General features: G+C 37.7%; 1 protein-coding gene and 2 long non-coding RNA genes across 3 annotated transcripts in view; 1 reads left to right on the top strand and 2 right to left on the bottom strand.

Annotated features, from left to right (window-relative positions):
* LOC130218472 (uncharacterized) overlaps positions 1-2,655 on the bottom strand; it is a 41,656-nt gene extending 39,001 nt beyond the window's left edge. The window contains exons 1-2 of the long non-coding RNA XR_008835951.1: positions 2,411-2,655; positions 2,194-2,277 (exon numbers count right to left, since the gene is read on the bottom strand). This is a non-coding gene — a long non-coding RNA (uncharacterized LOC130218472). The remainder of the gene's footprint in view (positions 1-2,193; positions 2,278-2,410) is intronic.
* A 4,230-nt stretch (positions 2,656-6,885) lies between these two features.
* Positions 6,886-16,941, top strand: part of LOC130218467 (myosin-7) — a 13,847-nt gene continuing 3,791 nt past the window's right edge. Inside the window, exons 1-27 of the mRNA XM_056450662.1 lie at positions 6,886-6,927; positions 7,066-7,105; positions 7,915-8,123; positions 9,825-9,968; positions 10,048-10,204; positions 10,317-10,344; positions 10,584-10,689; positions 11,210-11,302; positions 11,383-11,446; positions 11,531-11,629; positions 11,731-11,834; positions 11,929-12,067; positions 12,782-12,900; positions 12,993-13,142; positions 13,224-13,394; positions 13,471-13,780; positions 13,893-13,975; positions 14,094-14,299; positions 14,450-14,573; positions 14,685-14,821; positions 14,907-15,162; positions 15,268-15,510; positions 15,590-15,766; positions 15,856-16,001; positions 16,108-16,198; positions 16,278-16,667; positions 16,745-16,871. Of these exons, the coding sequence (XP_056306637.1) occupies positions 7,923-8,123; positions 9,825-9,968; positions 10,048-10,204; positions 10,317-10,344; positions 10,584-10,689; positions 11,210-11,302; positions 11,383-11,446; positions 11,531-11,629; positions 11,731-11,834; positions 11,929-12,067; positions 12,782-12,900; positions 12,993-13,142; positions 13,224-13,394; positions 13,471-13,780; positions 13,893-13,975; positions 14,094-14,299; positions 14,450-14,573; positions 14,685-14,821; positions 14,907-15,162; positions 15,268-15,510; positions 15,590-15,766; positions 15,856-16,001; positions 16,108-16,198; positions 16,278-16,667; positions 16,745-16,871 (3,865 nt within the window). The 5' untranslated portion in view covers positions 6,886-6,927; positions 7,066-7,105; positions 7,915-7,922. The remainder of the gene's footprint in view (positions 6,928-7,065; positions 7,106-7,914; positions 8,124-9,824; positions 9,969-10,047; positions 10,205-10,316; positions 10,345-10,583; positions 10,690-11,209; positions 11,303-11,382; positions 11,447-11,530; positions 11,630-11,730; positions 11,835-11,928; positions 12,068-12,781; positions 12,901-12,992; positions 13,143-13,223; positions 13,395-13,470; positions 13,781-13,892; positions 13,976-14,093; positions 14,300-14,449; positions 14,574-14,684; positions 14,822-14,906; positions 15,163-15,267; positions 15,511-15,589; positions 15,767-15,855; positions 16,002-16,107; positions 16,199-16,277; positions 16,668-16,744; positions 16,872-16,941) is intronic.
* LOC130218473 (uncharacterized) overlaps positions 13,437-16,941 on the bottom strand; it is a 24,942-nt gene continuing 21,437 nt past the window's right edge. The window contains exons 5-6 of the long non-coding RNA XR_008835952.1: positions 14,136-14,276; positions 13,437-13,812 (exon numbers count right to left, since the gene is read on the bottom strand). This is a non-coding gene — a long non-coding RNA (uncharacterized LOC130218473). The remainder of the gene's footprint in view (positions 13,813-14,135; positions 14,277-16,941) is intronic.

Below are 16,941 nucleotides of genomic sequence, written 5' to 3'. Positions count from 1 at the left end.
GTACAACATAACTCAGTACTAGTAAAAACAAAAACACATAAACAAGAATGCATTAAACACAAACTCAAATTCTTTATCTTATCAGCATTTATTTTTATTAAATGCTTATAAATAACCTGCACTGTCCTACTTTATCAACTCAATATAATGAATTATGAGGTATGACCAGAGAATAAGTGGACATGTAAACATTAATCCATGGAGCCACTTTGCTACGACAAAATACAATGGCTCTAGTGACTGTGGTTTAGTAGAAATTGGAGAACAGAAGTCAGTAGCCACTGTAGTAATATTTGATCAGAAATATTGGATACCAAGGACCAGTTGCATAAACTATGTTAAGACTAACCTCCAGTGAACCAAGGGGTAATAATTCAATTTAGAGTGATCAGCATATTTGTAACTGACTTCAAAATGTTACAGACGGTCTTGGAAAATAAATTGGTGACTAACTTTTATTTAAAGACTGATCTCTGCAATTGTACAACCAGCCCCACATGTGTGAGGTGCCAGATTTTTGCAGTCTACCATGGGTTCAATCAATGCATTTTGAGAGTAAAAAGATAATCTAGAGCAGGAGTAGGAAACCTTTTTCCAGCAATGAGCCATTTCTGTTTTTTTTTAGCAAATGCATTTATTAAAGAGCCATTTGGATGTATATACACAGTTGAAGTCAGAATTATTAGCCCCTCTGAATTATTAGCCCCCCTGTTTATTTTTTTCCCCAATTTCTGTTTAACAGAGAGCTGATTTCTTCAACACATTTCTAATCATAATAGTTTTAATAATTCATCTCTAATAACTGATTTATTTTCTCTTTGCCATGATGACAGTAAATAATATTAGACTAGATATTCTTCAACACTTCTATACAGCTTAAAGTGACATTTAAAGGCTTAACTAGGTTAATTAGGTTAACTAGGCAGGTAAGGGGAATTAGGCAAGTTATTGTATAACGATGGTTTATTCTGTAGACTATTGAGAAAAAATAGCTTAAAGGGGCTAATAATATTGACCTTAAAATGGTGTTTAAAAAATGAAAAATTGCTTTTATTCTAGCTTAAATAAAATTATAACTTACAACTAAATTAAAAAATGAGACTTTCTCCAGAAGAAAAAAATGTTATCAGGCATACTGTGAAAATTTGCTCTGTTCAACATCATTTGGGAAATATTTAAAAAATAAAAATACAAAGGCTAATAATTCTGGGCTAAAGGGCTAATAATTCTGACTTCAACTGTATATCTCAAAATGCCTCTTTGGAAATGCATTTGCTACTGTATTACTATAAATTATTAAAAAATATTATAGCATTACTACTAATACTATATTATTAATATAATATTACTATAAATAATACAGGTTTTAACAAAACCTTAATTTATGTCCATGCACAACTCAAAAATAAACAAATATGAAGCATCACATGTTGAGCAAGTCATGAATGAAGAAAGAACAATTTATAGTATTTTCATTTTCACCTTCACCACTCATGAATGTTCTTTGAATTTAAGTTACCATAGAAACGTGAGTTGTTTGCCCTTTATTGGTGTCGCAATTTAAGTTTATCCAGCCTGATCTCACGAGAAAACGTAAGTATTTTACGTTTTGTCAGTTTAGTGGCTAATTCTTGTGAATTCGTACGAGTTCAGTCGTATGAAATTGTACGATTTTAAAAAGGAGGCGTGGCACCTAGCCCCACCCCTTAACCCAACCGTCATTGGGGGATGAGCAAATCGTACTAAATCGTTCGAATTAGATCGTACGAATTCATACAAAATAGCCACTAAATCAAAATGTTACGAATTGCCGTGAGATTGTGTTGGTTTATCCACATTGCCAAAAACGCACGTTGGTCAAAACGTCCTTTTATTGTTAACTGAGTTCTTATTCATTGTGCTGTCTGAAATTACAATTTATAAGGGGATTGTAATTGTATTTTTTATTGGAAACTGATTTTGGGTTATAGTTTTTTAAACAGTAAAATAATATTGAAGGAAGACAGCTAGAGAGCCACATAGTTTTGACTTTTTAGTCAAAGAGCCACATGAGGCTCGAGAGTCATTAGTTCCCTACCACTGATCTAGAGGATTCATTTCTGTATTTGATTAAAGTTGTTGCTCCTAAAACTCAACTCCAAAGCACATAATGACGTTTGCCTTTTTGTTCTGTGAGGTGAAAAAAAACCCTACCTGATATTTTAGTTTTTCGAGTTATGGTGTGTTTCCACATGCTGCAATATGAGGTGTTCATCTCTGGTCTAAGTGTCCTCTACACTGAAAGGAGAACGAAAAAAATATTGTTAAATGGTTAGAAAAAAAGATCAAAAACTGTTGCAGTAAATGTTCAGGATGATTAAAACAATTTTATTATTATGATACTACAAAATATCTATTTCTGCTGGCTCACCTGCATCTGCACTCCTTTTGTGACCTGCAAAACAAATAAAGAGATAGTTATATATATGTAAACAATTCCAAATAAAAACAGCTTAATTCAGTGATAACATTTTGATGAAGAGCTGCAGGCTGAGCGCTGAATGCCTAAAGCGAAGAGCGTCTGCTGGCAAACTGTAGTGTTTGAAGGTAAAGAACAGGCCTGTGCTAGAGGTGGAGACTAACAGATGAATACAGGGAGGAGCTCCGCAAATTTACAGAGGAACCAACCATCCTGCAACCTTAAACCACAGTGAAATGTGCTTGAGATATATTAAGACACATTATCATACTTATCATGTGAGGAGATGATAAGTGTTAGCTTGACACCTCAAGACTCTGAAAAGACCTTTGGGATTTGAAAGAAATCTAGCAGCATCTTAAACTTTCCCCTTTCGTTCTTAGGGTTAACAAGTAGTGTTAGCAGTTATTTGACCTCTGACAGTCAGCGACAGGCCTCCTTATCCATCAATTAGTCCCTGTAGGATTTTGCAGGGACATTTTTTGAAGATATGCATGCTAAAATTATTGATTTTGTGACTGATCTTCCCCAATTTGAATGGCATTTATTGCTTTATTCTTGTGCTTTGCTTTGAAAACACACACCCACAATTATTTTATTTTGGATCTTAAGAACCATTAGACTTGCAAAATCTGATCAATACACAAAGTTCATGGTTCTTAAAGACCTGATGATAGATTTTTATCAATGTTTAATGTTTTAGGCATCCATTAAAATGTGTATAACAAGAATCTATCATAACCATTGTGTTTTATTTGCAAATACAGCAAGAAAACAATGACCTTTATTCTGCTTTTATTCTACTTTTAACTCGATGCTCCCTTGTTGGTTAATAATAAACTCTTGTCTTATGACCCGCATCGTTTGGCCTCAATTGGCAATGTAACTTAAGTAGTATGTATACGGCTAGCAAGGGTGCCAACATGTACCACTTGACGTTTATTTATGCGCCTGGAGACCTTTACGAACGTGGCATCTGCTTTATGTGTTCTCAGTGCCCCTCATCAGTTGCTCCCATTTCGTCAGAGGCTCAGTCGGAATTTCACAGGGTTATCTTTGTACTCAAGGACAATGGGAAGGAAACAATGTGGAACAAACAAGACAGTGGTGAGAGTATGACTGACAGTCGGACACAGGCCTCCATATGCATCAGTGCAGACCGCGCACAAAGGTCATGCTGCAGTGTGCACATATGCAGCTGACCAAAGAGATGATGATAGGTTTGAATAATTGATGGTAGAAATCAATAAAACTGCACTTAAAGTCACACCATTTGAGTAATGGCATTTAAAATGTCCAGTGCACTGAAAAACTACAACTCATCCATTCAGCTTCCTTCAGCTTAGTCCCTTATTTATCAGGGGTCGCCACAGCAGAATGAACCGCCAACTTTTTCAGCATATGTATCACGCAGTGCATTCTCTTCCAGCCGCAACTCAGTACTGGGAAACACCCATACACTCTCACATTCACACACACTCATACACTATAGCTAATTTAGTTCATCCAATTCCCCTATAGTGCATGTCTTTGTACAACCGGAGCATCAGGAGGAAACCCACGCCAACACGGGGAGAACATGCAAACTCCACACAGAAATGCCAACTGACCCAGCCGGGATTTGAACCAGTGACTTTCTTGCTGTGAGGTGACAGTGCTAACCACTGTGCCACCCTAAAAATGACAATTTGCATTACAAATTATTTCCACACATTAATCATCCTATGGTTCAAACCATCTTTCTTTTGTTTAAAAAGCATTATTAAAATATCTAACAGCTTTTTCCCAAATAATATTCTTCTAAAAATCTTCTTTTGTTTAACACAGAAACACAAAATTCCTCAACATGAGGGTACAGTAAGTGCTGAGGGAATGTTCCTTTTTTTTGTGTGCTAATCTTTTAACTTTACAACTATTAAGGGCGATTAGATGCTCTACAATGGATTTTTGCAGAGGCTTTACACTTTGGTCTTTGAACTCAGAATTAAGTTCATCAGAATTGTGTCGCTTCAAACATTTAGTCTGAATAGAATGCACCAGTATTGCTGATATATGTGACCCTGGACCACAAACCAGTCAGTTTTTAAGTAAAGCAGCTTTCTATTGATGTGTGGTTTGTTTTAATAGGAAAATATTTGTCTGACATATGACTACTGGAAATCTGGAATCTGAGGGTTCAGAAAAAAATATTGAGAAAATATATATATATATTTTTATTATTTTTAGTTTTTTTCACCTTTAAAGCTGCTGTATGTAAGTTTTTGACCCTTCCTAAGCATAAAAACGCCATAATATATTTGCAGATATTTCAGAATTATGCTCAGTGAACACTCTTGTTTATCTGAAAAACAATGCTGAAGTCAGATATTCTGCTTTGAAAATGTGTTTCCTGTGCTGGAACGGCTGTCTTTATTTTGGTTCTTTTAACCCACCCAAGTTTAGCCAATTATATTTCAGCACCCCGGGTTGCCTTGTTGGAAAACCGCATATTTCATTCATTCAAATAGGTTCTCAAAGCGTGCGTCCGCGACATGCGAAGTCCGGTGGACAGTAACAGACTCCAAAATGAGATGTGGATTCAGAGTTCCACAAGAGGTTATTAATTAGCAAATAATATAAATATTACATAAATATTACATGAGCAGGTTACATTGTAACCTTGTGTCCTTACAACGTGCCGTTGGTTTTATACAGAATACGATTTAGATCAGTCTTAAGGTTTGATCGTCAGACTTGCTCCTGTTGGTCCTCAATCTGGCAACCTGCGCTTGCGTTTGTTTTGATCCAGGAATGCAATACCTAGTTTAACCACTGGGTGTCAAACTTACATACTGCACCTTTAATTGGAAAGGACAGTGGATGTTTACAGGAAAGTATTGAAAGCAGAGAGAGGGGAAGCGTTGGCAAAGGACCTTGAGCCAGAAAATGAACTCGGGCCACTGTGTGCACCACGGTGCGATATGTCGGCGCTACTAGGCTATTGGTGCCTAGTGGTCTTTAAGTTGAACAAATTAAGTTCTTTATGATGAATATTAATTAAGTTTTGATTTACTTATGGAAGGAAATTTACAAAAGTCTTCATCCAGGATGATCTTTACTTAATATCCTAATGATTTTGGCCTAAAATAAAAATGCATAATTGTGACATACTATGTACTTTATTCACATATATAACTGTGCAACAGAGTCACATATATTGTGAATTATCTATGACATACCTTAGATGGCCCATGTTTTGAGTTATAAAAAAATACTGCCTGCCAAACTGGACAAAGTAGACAGTTCCTGTCAAAGGACATGATGAATATTAAGTTCACGATATACAGAGCTAGTGTGCACATCAATTAACTGGCCCTGTGACATCGGCCTGCTGTAGAAATACATAAATGGATGCTGGTTGCAGAGATCATACAAGCTGTTCTTCTCAATCATTTAGAAGCACTCGGCAAGAATTTCACAGGTTATCTTTGTCCTCAAGTGTGAAGGCAAAGGAACAATGCGATGAAGGCCTGCGTGAAGCGATGGCACCAGCTGGAAACTGACCTTGGCCCTTGTGGAGTCAGCTGTGGCTGCTCAAGCGGATAAAAAGCATCTATGATGGACAGAGTGAAATGACACTTGGCTTGTCCTTGAGCAAGGTACAGATCAGCTGATATAAACAATGAGATGGCTTCTCAGTTTAGTCATCACCTGCTAACTGATCTAAAAGCCTATTTTCATCTTAGTTTTGCATATTTAATTAATATAAAAATGAGGTTAATGGTTTATTTGAAGCCAAATTTGGTTTAATTTATTTTTTTACTATTGCATTCCACCATTTGTGCTGGCAAAAAACAACAACTTTTCAACTTTAATTAGCTTACAGGTGATTAAACAGCATTTCCACCAATGGTTTTTTAAGGTGGTTTTTACCCTATAATAAAATTCTGCCATCATTTACACATGCTTCATTTCAATTTTCAGCATGCTTCACTGTTCAAATTTATCTTAAATTTAACATAAATATATTTTGAAAAAACGCTGGATGCCCATTGACTTCCATAGTAATTGTTTTTCTACAACAGAAGTCAATTGGCGCATTTTTTAAAATATCTTCTTTTGTATTCATCAGAAGAAGCTAATTAAGATTTAAAACCACTTGGGGGAAAGTAAATGATGAGGTAAATACATTTTTAGGTGAACTCCCTATTTGGGTGAACTACCTGATTTTCCCCTGAGTATGAATGAGTTAAATGAAAGTACACATAATGACAAAGTATATTGGTCTTTTTCTGGCATGAATTATACCCTATACAAAATAAAGGTGCCCCTTCCTCCAGCAGACCCCCAGCCCATCTAAATCCTAACCAAACTCAGACAGTAACATGCTTCAGAAAATTCTTGCAACCATATTTAGAGGAGCCCTTACATTATAAAAAGGGGTGGAGAGTCAATGGCTTCAGAAAGGTTTTCTATTGTATCATCAAACGGTAAGCCTTCAGACTCTATGATCTGGTTCCTTTGATGTGTGTTAACTCTTGGGCAGATAAACTATTAAAATATTAGATATGAGACAAATATTTGGTGTTAATAAATAATTCTGTTTTGTATTTTGTGCATGGCTCTAGGACAGTAAACCATCATTGTCTGGAAAGGTAAAGTCGAAAGGTAAGTGACTTAACAATACAATGCAACATCACTTTGTATTGTAAACTAATATGACATATTAATGTATTGTTCTTGCATTTTTGGCCTCACTTAAAGAGATAATTCACCCAAAAATGAAATCTGTCATCATTTACTGAAAACTGATTTTTTTCCTTCTGTTGAACACAAAAGAAGACATTTTGAAGAATGCTGGTTGATGGCACCCATTGACTTCCATAGTAATTTTTTCCACAATGGAAGTCAATGGGTGCCACCACACAGGTGTAAAGAATCACAAACTATTAACATGTTCCTCAGACCTGTCTTATACACCTGTTCCAACTTTGACATTTTAAACTTGAAAATGCCTTAGTGTTGAGTTTCTTTTAAATCTGCTATCTTCATATTGTATGCGTCACAAAGAGGCCCTCAAGGTATCTGTGCATGCAGATTTTTGAGCCCATCACTGATTCTGTTTATTTACTTGTGCATATGTATATTTATTCAGCTTTTATATTAATTTCAGTGGTGAGTTATGTACAATACCTTTTGAAAAAGTTATATATTCCGCTATATTACATGAGAGACGTACTGTAGCTTTGTTTAACAAACAAATTGGATTTGCATTGTAACCCTTACATAAAGTTAATATTGTTTTATTTCACGTGTTAAGCTTTTAGTTACTATACTCTTTAAATCATTCTGCATCAAGTAAATAGCCAAAAAGTTCAGAAGATACTGTGTCCATATAACAAGAGTCCGTATAACATATAATCTCCTGCATACATACTATTGTGTATCATACTGTCTGTACATGCACTTGTGGGCAGAGTGAAAGATGGGGGATGCTCTGATGGAGGAGTTTGGACCTGCGGCTCCATACCTCAGGAAATCAGACAAGGAACGTCTGGAGGCCCAAACTCGCCCCTTTGACATGAAGAAAGAGTGTTTTGTTCCTGATGCTGACGAGGAGTATCTTAAAGCAACAGTTTTGAGCCGGGACGGTGATAAAGCCACTTGTGAGACTTCGAAGAAAACGGTAAGTGCAAGATTTTATATCACTGTTATGATTCACATAGTGATGTCATTTCTCTACAATAAAAATATTGTCATATTAAAGGGTTGGTTCACTCAAAAATGTTAATTCTGTTATTAATTACTGACCCATTATTCCAACCCCTGAGATTTTCATTTTTTTAGAACACAAATTAAGGTATTTTAGATGAAATCGGAGAGCTCCTCGTCCTCCATAGAGTCCCAAGACGTTCAATGTCTGGAGAAGGAACCAAAAACATTGTCCATGTGACTTCAGTGGTTCAATAGTAATCATTTCAAGCTCCAATAACACTTTCGTGCACTAAAAAACTTTAAAAATGACCAAATGTTTGCCAATCGCATCAGATCAGGCTGTGTGTTTACTATGGGCAATTCAATGCTTCCATGTTGGCCTCCTGACTCTATTTGCAATACGTCACACTGTCTGTAGACAACCCAGAACTCAACAATAAGGACTGCCCGATGGCCCCGAGGCTAGCGTGAGAGACGTTTTGGACAGTAGACAGAATTGTTACTGGTTCGATCAGGCCAGTGCTGCCTTGCCACTAAAGTTTGATTTTTATATAATGCGACTCTTTGTCAATTGCGTGCAAATACAGTATTAGAATTGAGAAACGAGACTTTAAATGCTACCTTCTCTGTGATGTCATAAATACCATGTTGCTTTTCGATTCCTCTTATCTGATTGGATGTTGTGAGTACGTAATTTTTTTCTGTTACCTGGTAACAACCAGTACAGCAAAGAGACGGCAATGTGGTGGCAACATCAATCTAGGAGGATAAAAGAAAACGTCTGTTTCTAACGTATTGGAAGCAGATATTTATACAACACAACGATGGGTATACAACACAACGAAAAGAAATCAGCTTGGCAAGTCAGCCACCTTTTGTTAAATAACTTCGAACTGCAATAAAATACCTCCACATTTTTCATACTGCTCTTTTTGTTTGCATAAAACTTTGAATTCTGCTCATTATTCTTTACTAACTTTTTTAAAGTAATTAAATTCTAGATTCACAGACGTTATTTTTGACACATTATTTAAAATATGTGGCTAAGTAATAGCTATGAACTTTTTTTGTGTGGGGCCAATGAAAATTTTGGCAGGGTGAGTAAAAACCTTAACCACTAGCCAGATCGGTCCTGTAGAAAAAATCCTTAGCATTAAACCCTGCAACCTGATGAGGAAGAGAAGATATATGCAAACAAAGCTATTTTTTGGTGGAGCTTTATATGATTACAGTTTAACCAGAGAACCGACATGCACATGTTTTTAGTTTATTTTCTTGGGATCACTGCTGTTTATGGAGGATGAGAGTTGTAGGATTTCATCTAAAATATCTTAATTTGGGAATTGGAATGACGTGGGTGATTAATTAATAACAAAATTTACATTTTTGGGTAAACTAACCCTTTAAGCTCTCAGTGCTGTGTTTAAAAACAAAGATGTGATCATATCTGAAAATCTTTACTTTTCAATAGGCTAACATGAGATTGCATATAATTAACAAATAGATAAAGATAAAATAAGATAAAATGTGATTATTTATTAAAATGTATGATCAGATTCTACTTGTATAACTAATTTGTTTGCTGTTATGGATAAAGCAACATGGTGCTCAAAAGTATGCACACAGACATTGTGACGTTGGTTTGAATGTCAGAAATCTCTTTCTCCCACAGACAGTCACTGTGAAGGAGTGCGATGTTCACCCTCAGAACCCGCCAAAGTTTGATAAAATTGAAGACATGGCGATGTTCACCTTCCTGCACGAGCCTGCTGTGCTGTTTAACCTCAAAGAGCGTTACGCAGCCTGGATGATCTACGTGAGTGGAGTCTTAAAACACTCTCACACTCATTTTATGATGAAGGAGCAGATCTAAAGCTGCTGTCAATCTCTTCCAGACCTACTCTGGGCTCTTCTGTGTCACTGTCAACCCCTACAAGTGGCTGCCAGTGTACAATCAGGAGGTGGTTCTTGCTTACAGAGGAAAGAAGAGGAGTGAAGCTCCTCCTCACATCTTCTCCATCTCTGACAACGCCTACCAGTACATGCTGTCAGGTGCGTCTGCTTAAAATTCTCCTATTGTATATACAACTATGGCTTTGTTCTTTACTGTTTATTTACTTTGCATACTACATTAATCATTTTGATTTCAAATTTGCAATTGCAGATAGAGAAAACCAGTCCATTCTGATCACGTAAGTATTTTAATGCTTTAGTTTAGATCATAGGTCTCAAACTCGATCCCTGGAGAGCCGCAGCTCTGCACAGTCTTGCTCATCCAAATTATCAAGGCGCTCAAGGCTACTATAGACTATTAAGCAGGTGTGAGTTGGAGGTGGTTGGAGCTAGAGCTGCGGCCCTCCAGGAATTGCGTTTGAGACCATTGCTGGAGTTCATTTGTTCATTTTTCATGAATTAATTCTCATGTTGACAGTGGAGAATCTGGTGCTGGAAAGACTGTGAACACGAAGAGAGTCATTCAGTACTTTGCCAGCATTGCTGCAGGTAGTAGCAAGAAGGACAGTAGCAGTGAGAAGAAGGTTAGAACATTTACATTTAGTCATTTAGTACTTTCATCACAAATCATCCAGAAACTAAACCATGTATTCAAAGGCACAGTTCACCCAAATATCTCTGTCATCATTTACTTTCCCTTGACATGAGTTTTTAAGAAGTGAAGAAGAAATTTGGGGAAATGCTGGTTACTGGGACCCATAGTATTTTTTTCAATGGTTGCCATCATCCAGCATATTTCAATATATATATTTTGTGTTAAACAGAAGAAATAAACTCATAAAGGTTTAACCACATTTTACATTACATTTTTGGGTGAACTATCCCTTTAACCAGAGAGAAATGGTAAATTAATTATTTAGTTTTGGGGTTGTAAAATTACTTATACTTACAAACTGCACATTTTGATACTTATTGAGTCTCATTGCCATAAAATAATTATAATTGACCATGCTGACAAAACAGAGCGGTCTTAGATGATCTCTGAGGATTAATATAACATAATTGTAAGATAATTCAATTCTAATATACATTTCCTCTTCTCAGGGTACTCTGGAGGATCAAATCATCCAGTGTAATCCTGCTCTGGAGGCTTTCGGGAATGCCAAGACCATCAGGAATGATAATTCATCTCGCTTTGTGAGTTTTATCCATCTCCAAATTCAAAATAAACTAGTTTCTTTATACCCAAATTAAATTACAATATTGTTTTTGAACAGGGCAAATTCATTCGAATTCACTTCGCTGCCAGTGGAAAGCTAGCTTCTGCTGATATTGAGACTTGTAAGAAAAATCTTTGATAAATCCTTTATAACAGCTATTCCTTTGGTGTGAATTGTAAAAAAATATTCTTTAACATTTCTACAGATCTGTTGGAGAAGTCTCGGGTGACTTTCCAGCTCAAGGCTGAGAGAGATTACCACATCTTCTACCAGATTCTGTCTCAGAAGAAACCAGAACTTCTGGGTGAGAAAAATCACACATCTAGTAACAAAACTTCAAGCGAAGAGACAAACAAATTTCTTGCATTTTTCATAAAAACTTATTTTCACCTTTCACCCTCTCAGAGATGCTGCTGATCACAGCAAACCCATACGATTATGCCTTCATCTCCCAAGGAGAGACACAAGTGGCCTCTATTGATGATTCTGATGAGCTGATGGCTACAGATGTGGGTTATCTAAAAGATATTATACACTTTTTCAGTTTTCAAGGTTTAGTATAACATGCAATATAATGTAATTAATTATTAGAGACATTTTTAGGAAGCATTTGATGTTTTGGGCTTCACCCAAGAGGAGAAGAATGGCATCTACAAGCTGATTGGTGCCATCATGCACTACGGCAACATGAAGTTCAAGCAGAAGCAGAGAGAGGAACAGGCAGAGGCTGATGGCACTGAGGGTCAGTATTAGAGGGAAATACGTGGTAAAATTAAAGCTGTGATATAACCACCTTATTAATGAATTTGTTTTTTTAAGGTTTTGAAGCGCACCATTGGGGGCAGCCATGGCCCAATGGTTAGAGCAGGGGTAACTTAGTCAAACTTAGTTCTTGGAGGGCCACAGCTCTGCATAGTTTAGTTCCAACTGTAATTAAACACACCTGATCAAACTAATTGAGTCCTTCACGCTTGTTTGAAACCTACAGGTAAGTATGTTGGAGCAGGTTTGGAACAAAACTGTGCAGGGCTGTGGCCTTCCAGGAACTGAGTTTGACATCCCTGGGTTAGAGAGTTGGACTTGTAATCAAAAAGTTGCAGGTTCGAGTCCTGGCACCAACAGGGAATATAGATGATGGGAGTGAATAACCAGCACTCTCACCACCCTCAACACCATGGCTGAGGTGAGACCCTTGAGCAAGGCACCGATCCCCCAATTGCTCCCCGACCCCACAGCAACGGTTGCCCATTGCTCCGGGTGTGTTCATGGTGTGTGTGTGTTCACTGTAGTGTATGTGCAAGTGGATGGTTTAAATGCAGAGCAAATATTCTGAGTAAGGGTCACCATACCTGTCCACGTCACGACTTTCCTTCGTTGATTTCCTTCCTTTCCTTGATCAAGTTGAATTCATATAGAAAATTCCTTACCAGCCATTCTACTTTATTTTTGGTAACAGATGCTGATAAATCAGCTTATCTGATGGGCCTGAACTCTGCTGACCTCATCAAGGCTCTGTGCCACCCAAGAGTCAAAGTAGGAAATGAGTGGGTCACCAAGGGACAGAATGTCCAGCAGGTTGAGATGACATTAAAGCCTTTTGCATTCATTTTCTGTTACCACAACCAAAAAAATAATAATTATTAAGCATTTTAATGTATTTTGGACAGGTGTACTATGCTATTGGCGCCCTTTCCAAATCGGTATATGAGAAGATGTTCCTCTGGATGGTTGTGAGAATCAACCAATCTTTGGACACCAAACAGCCTCGCCAGTACTTCATTGGTGTGCTGGACATTGCTGGCTTTGAGATCTTTGATGTAAGCTGATACTGATTACTGTTATTCAAATACTCCAGTTATTTTGCTATGTTTTGATTCTATAATATATTTCACCTGCAGTTCAACACCTTTGAGCAGCTGTGCATCAACTTCACTAATGAGAAGTTGCAGCAGTTCTTCAACCACCACATGTTTGTGCTGGAACAAGAGGAATATAAGAAAGAGGGCATTGACTGGGAGTTTATTGATTTTGGCATGGACTTACAGGCCTGTATTGATCTCATCGAAAAGGTGAGTTTTTAAATTGGAGACATCCAATATAATGTGCCAAAAAACTGTTCAACTAATTTTATTCTGTTAATTTTAGCCTATGGGTATTATGTCCATCCTTGAAGAGGAGTGCATGTTCCCCAAAGCCAGTGATGCAACCTTTAAAGCAAAGCTTTATGACAACCACTTGGGGAAATCAAACAACTTCCAGAAGCCCAGGATTGTCAAGGGTAAACCAGAGGCCCATTTCTCCCTGGTTCACTATGCTGGCACTGTTGACTACAACATCAATAACTGGCTGGTGAAGAACAAGGATCCTCTTAATGAGACTGTTGTTGGCCTGTATCAGAAGTCCACCATGAAACTGTTGGCTAACCTTTTTGCTGGATATGCTGGTGCTGACTCAGGTAAGTTGCAGGGAAATCCCCTGTAGGTTGTCCTAAAAACAAACAATTAAATATTTTGTGAGATCTATTTCTGCCTAACACAAACTAATATGACCTGTTTTTTCGGTATCAGCTGCAGAGGGAGGTGGAGGTGGCAAAGGAAAGGAAAAGAAGAAAAAGGGATCTTCTTTCCAAACAGTGTCTGCACTTCACAGGGTAACACATATTATGTATTTACTACAAACGCGAATAATATATTATGATTTGGTTTCCTAAATCAGTATGCCAATCTAAGATATATATGGGCAGAATTATGAATAATATCCATCCATAGGAGAACCTGAATAAACTGATGACCAACTTGAGGTCAACTCACCCTCACTTTGTGCGCTGCATCATCCCCAATGAGACTAAGACTCCTGGGGCGATGGAGAATCCTCTGGTCATGCACCAGCTGCGCTGTAACGGTGTGCTGGAGGGCATCAGAATCTGCAGAAAGGGCTTCCCCAACAGGATCCTGTATGGAGATTTCAAGCAGAGGTAAAATTCACTTCGACTTCACTTTTGACACTTTGAATATAAAATGTTACTTTGGGTAAAATAAATATTTAAAACCATAATTTGTAATAATTATAAAGAACAGAAAAAAACAACAGTAACTTGTTGTAATTACTACCCTGATTGTGATAGATATCGCATCCTGAACCCTGCTGCTATCCCTGAGGGTCAGTTCATTGACAGCAGGAAAGGAGCAGAAAAACTACTGGGATCTCTGGACATTGATCACAACCAGTACAGGTTTGGCCATACTAAGGTATGACACATGTTTTAAATTATGCATAGAAATACAGTGTTTCTAACACAATTTATCTTTCATTAATTGAATGCAATCTGTAAAACTAAAATTTTCATAATTTCAAAACAGGTGTTCTTCAAGGCTGGACTTCTGGGTACTCTTGAGGAGATGCGAGATGATCGTCTTGCTCTCATCATTACTGGTATTCAAGCAAGAGCTCGTGGTATTCTCTCAAGAATTGAGTTCCAAAAGATTGTTGACCGGAGGTTAGAAATCTGAGTTTCTTAATCAATTTAAGATCAATACTATTGATATATTTTAAAATATTAAATGTGCAGTATTGCATTGCAGAGATGCCTTGCTGGTGATCCAGTGGAATGTCCGTGCCTTCATGGGGGTCAAGAATTGGCCTTGGATGAAGCTGTACTTCAAGATCAAACCACTGCTGAGATCTGCTGAAGCTGAGAAAGAGATGGCCAACATGAAGGAAGAATTCCTGAAGTTGAAGGAGGCTTATGCCAAATCTGAAGCTCGCAGAAAGGAGCTTGAAGAAAAGATGGTTTCTCTTCTCCAAGAGAAGAATGACCTGCAACTTGCAGTGCAGTCTGTGAGTTTTGGATTAAATGAAGTTATTGATAAAATGCAATTCTACATTTGACTTAATTTTTTAAAGACATTAAAATAAGCAATGCTTTTCTATATCTGTAAACAGGAGCAAGATAATCTTTGCGATGCTGAAGAGAGATGTGAAGGTTTGATCAAGAACAAGATCCAGCTTGAGGCCAAAGCCAAAGAGTTAACTGAGAGACTGGAGGATGAAGAGGAAATGAATGCTGAGCTGACTGCCAAGAAGAGAAAGCTGGAAGATGAATGTTCTGAACTCAAGAAAGACATTGATGATCTGGAGCTCACTCTGGCCAAAGTGGAGAAGGAGAAACATGCGACTGAGAACAAGGTTTGTTTTATTTCAGACCTGGTTAGTGATGCAGTAATGATGTATTAAAAGTCCTTTATACAATGCCACAATTTTATAGGTTAAAAACCTGACTGAGGAGATGGCAGCTTTGGATGAGATTATTGCTAAGCTGACCAAGGAGAAGAAAGCTCTACAGGAGGCCCATCAGCAAACACTGGATGACCTCCAGAGTGAGGAAGACAAAGTCAACACACTCACCAAAGCCAAAGCCAAACTGGAGCAACAAGTGGATGATGTGGGTAGTTTTCTACTTTGTTATTTATATGAAACAGGAATGACAATTGCCCTTTGATAAAATGTTGAATAAAAATATTGTCCCTTCAGCTCGAAGGTTCCCTGGAACAGGAAAAGAAGCTTCGTATGGATCTGGAAAGGGCAAAGAGGAAGCTGGAGGGAGACTTAAAGTTAACCCAAGAGAGTTTGATGGACCTGGAAAATGACAAACAACAACTGGAAGAGAGGCTTAAAAAGTGGGTTTTACAGATGGAATGAAATAGTTATTAAATAATTTAATCTGCAGAATGAATATTTATTAAGTGGTAACCGATTGGTAATCAAAAATTTTCTACAACACAGGAAGGATTTTGAGATCAGCCAGCTCAGTAGCAAGATTGAAGATGAGCAGGCAATGGCAGCCCAACTCCAGAAGAAACTGAAGGAGCTGCAGGTAAACTTCTTAATTCTTAACAAGATGGATTATTGGACAATTAGGACCTGTGGCTTTAACTTTTTTCTCACATTGTCAGGCGCGAATTGAAGAACTTGAAGAAGAGCTGGAGGCCGAGAGAGCTGCCCGTGCCAAAGTTGAGAAACAGAGAGCTGATCTGTCCAGAGAACTGGAGGAGATCAGCGAGAGGTTGGAGGAGGCTGGTGGAGCCACCGCTGCCCAGATCGAGATGAACAAGAAACGTGAAGCTGAGTTCCAGAAACTGCGCAGAGACCTTGAAGAGGCCACTCTGCAGCATGAGGCCACTGCTTCTACACTGAGGAAGAAACATGCCGACAGTGTGTCTGATCTTGGAGAGCAGATCGACAACCTTCAAAGAGTCAAGCAGAAGCTGGAGAAAGAGAAGAGTGAACTCAGACTGGAACTGGACGATGTGGTCTCCAACATGGAGCAGATTGTAAAGGCAAAGGTAATAGATTCTTGTTTCAATTCTTTAACTTACAGCATAATATGTTCAATTTAATTTATTACATTTAATCTGTCCAGGCAAATTTAGAGAAGATGTGCAGGACCCTTGAAGATCAGATGTCAGAATATCGAACAAAATATGAAGAAGGGCAACGCAGTATTAATGATTTTACAATGCAAAAAGCTAAGCTGCAAACTGAGAACGGTATGTACTCTGATAAGTTGTTACTCTGTTCTGTGTTTAATTGTCAAGATCATATTCTAATTTCTTTAAT

Source organism: Danio aesculapii, chromosome 24 (assembly GCF_903798145.1).
Source record: "Danio aesculapii chromosome 24, fDanAes4.1, whole genome shotgun sequence".
Classification (NCBI taxonomy): domain Eukaryota; kingdom Metazoa; phylum Chordata; class Actinopteri; order Cypriniformes; family Danionidae; genus Danio; species Danio aesculapii.
The sequence above is the reverse complement of the archived record's forward strand: the minus strand, read 5'-3'. Positions and strand labels throughout refer to the sequence as shown.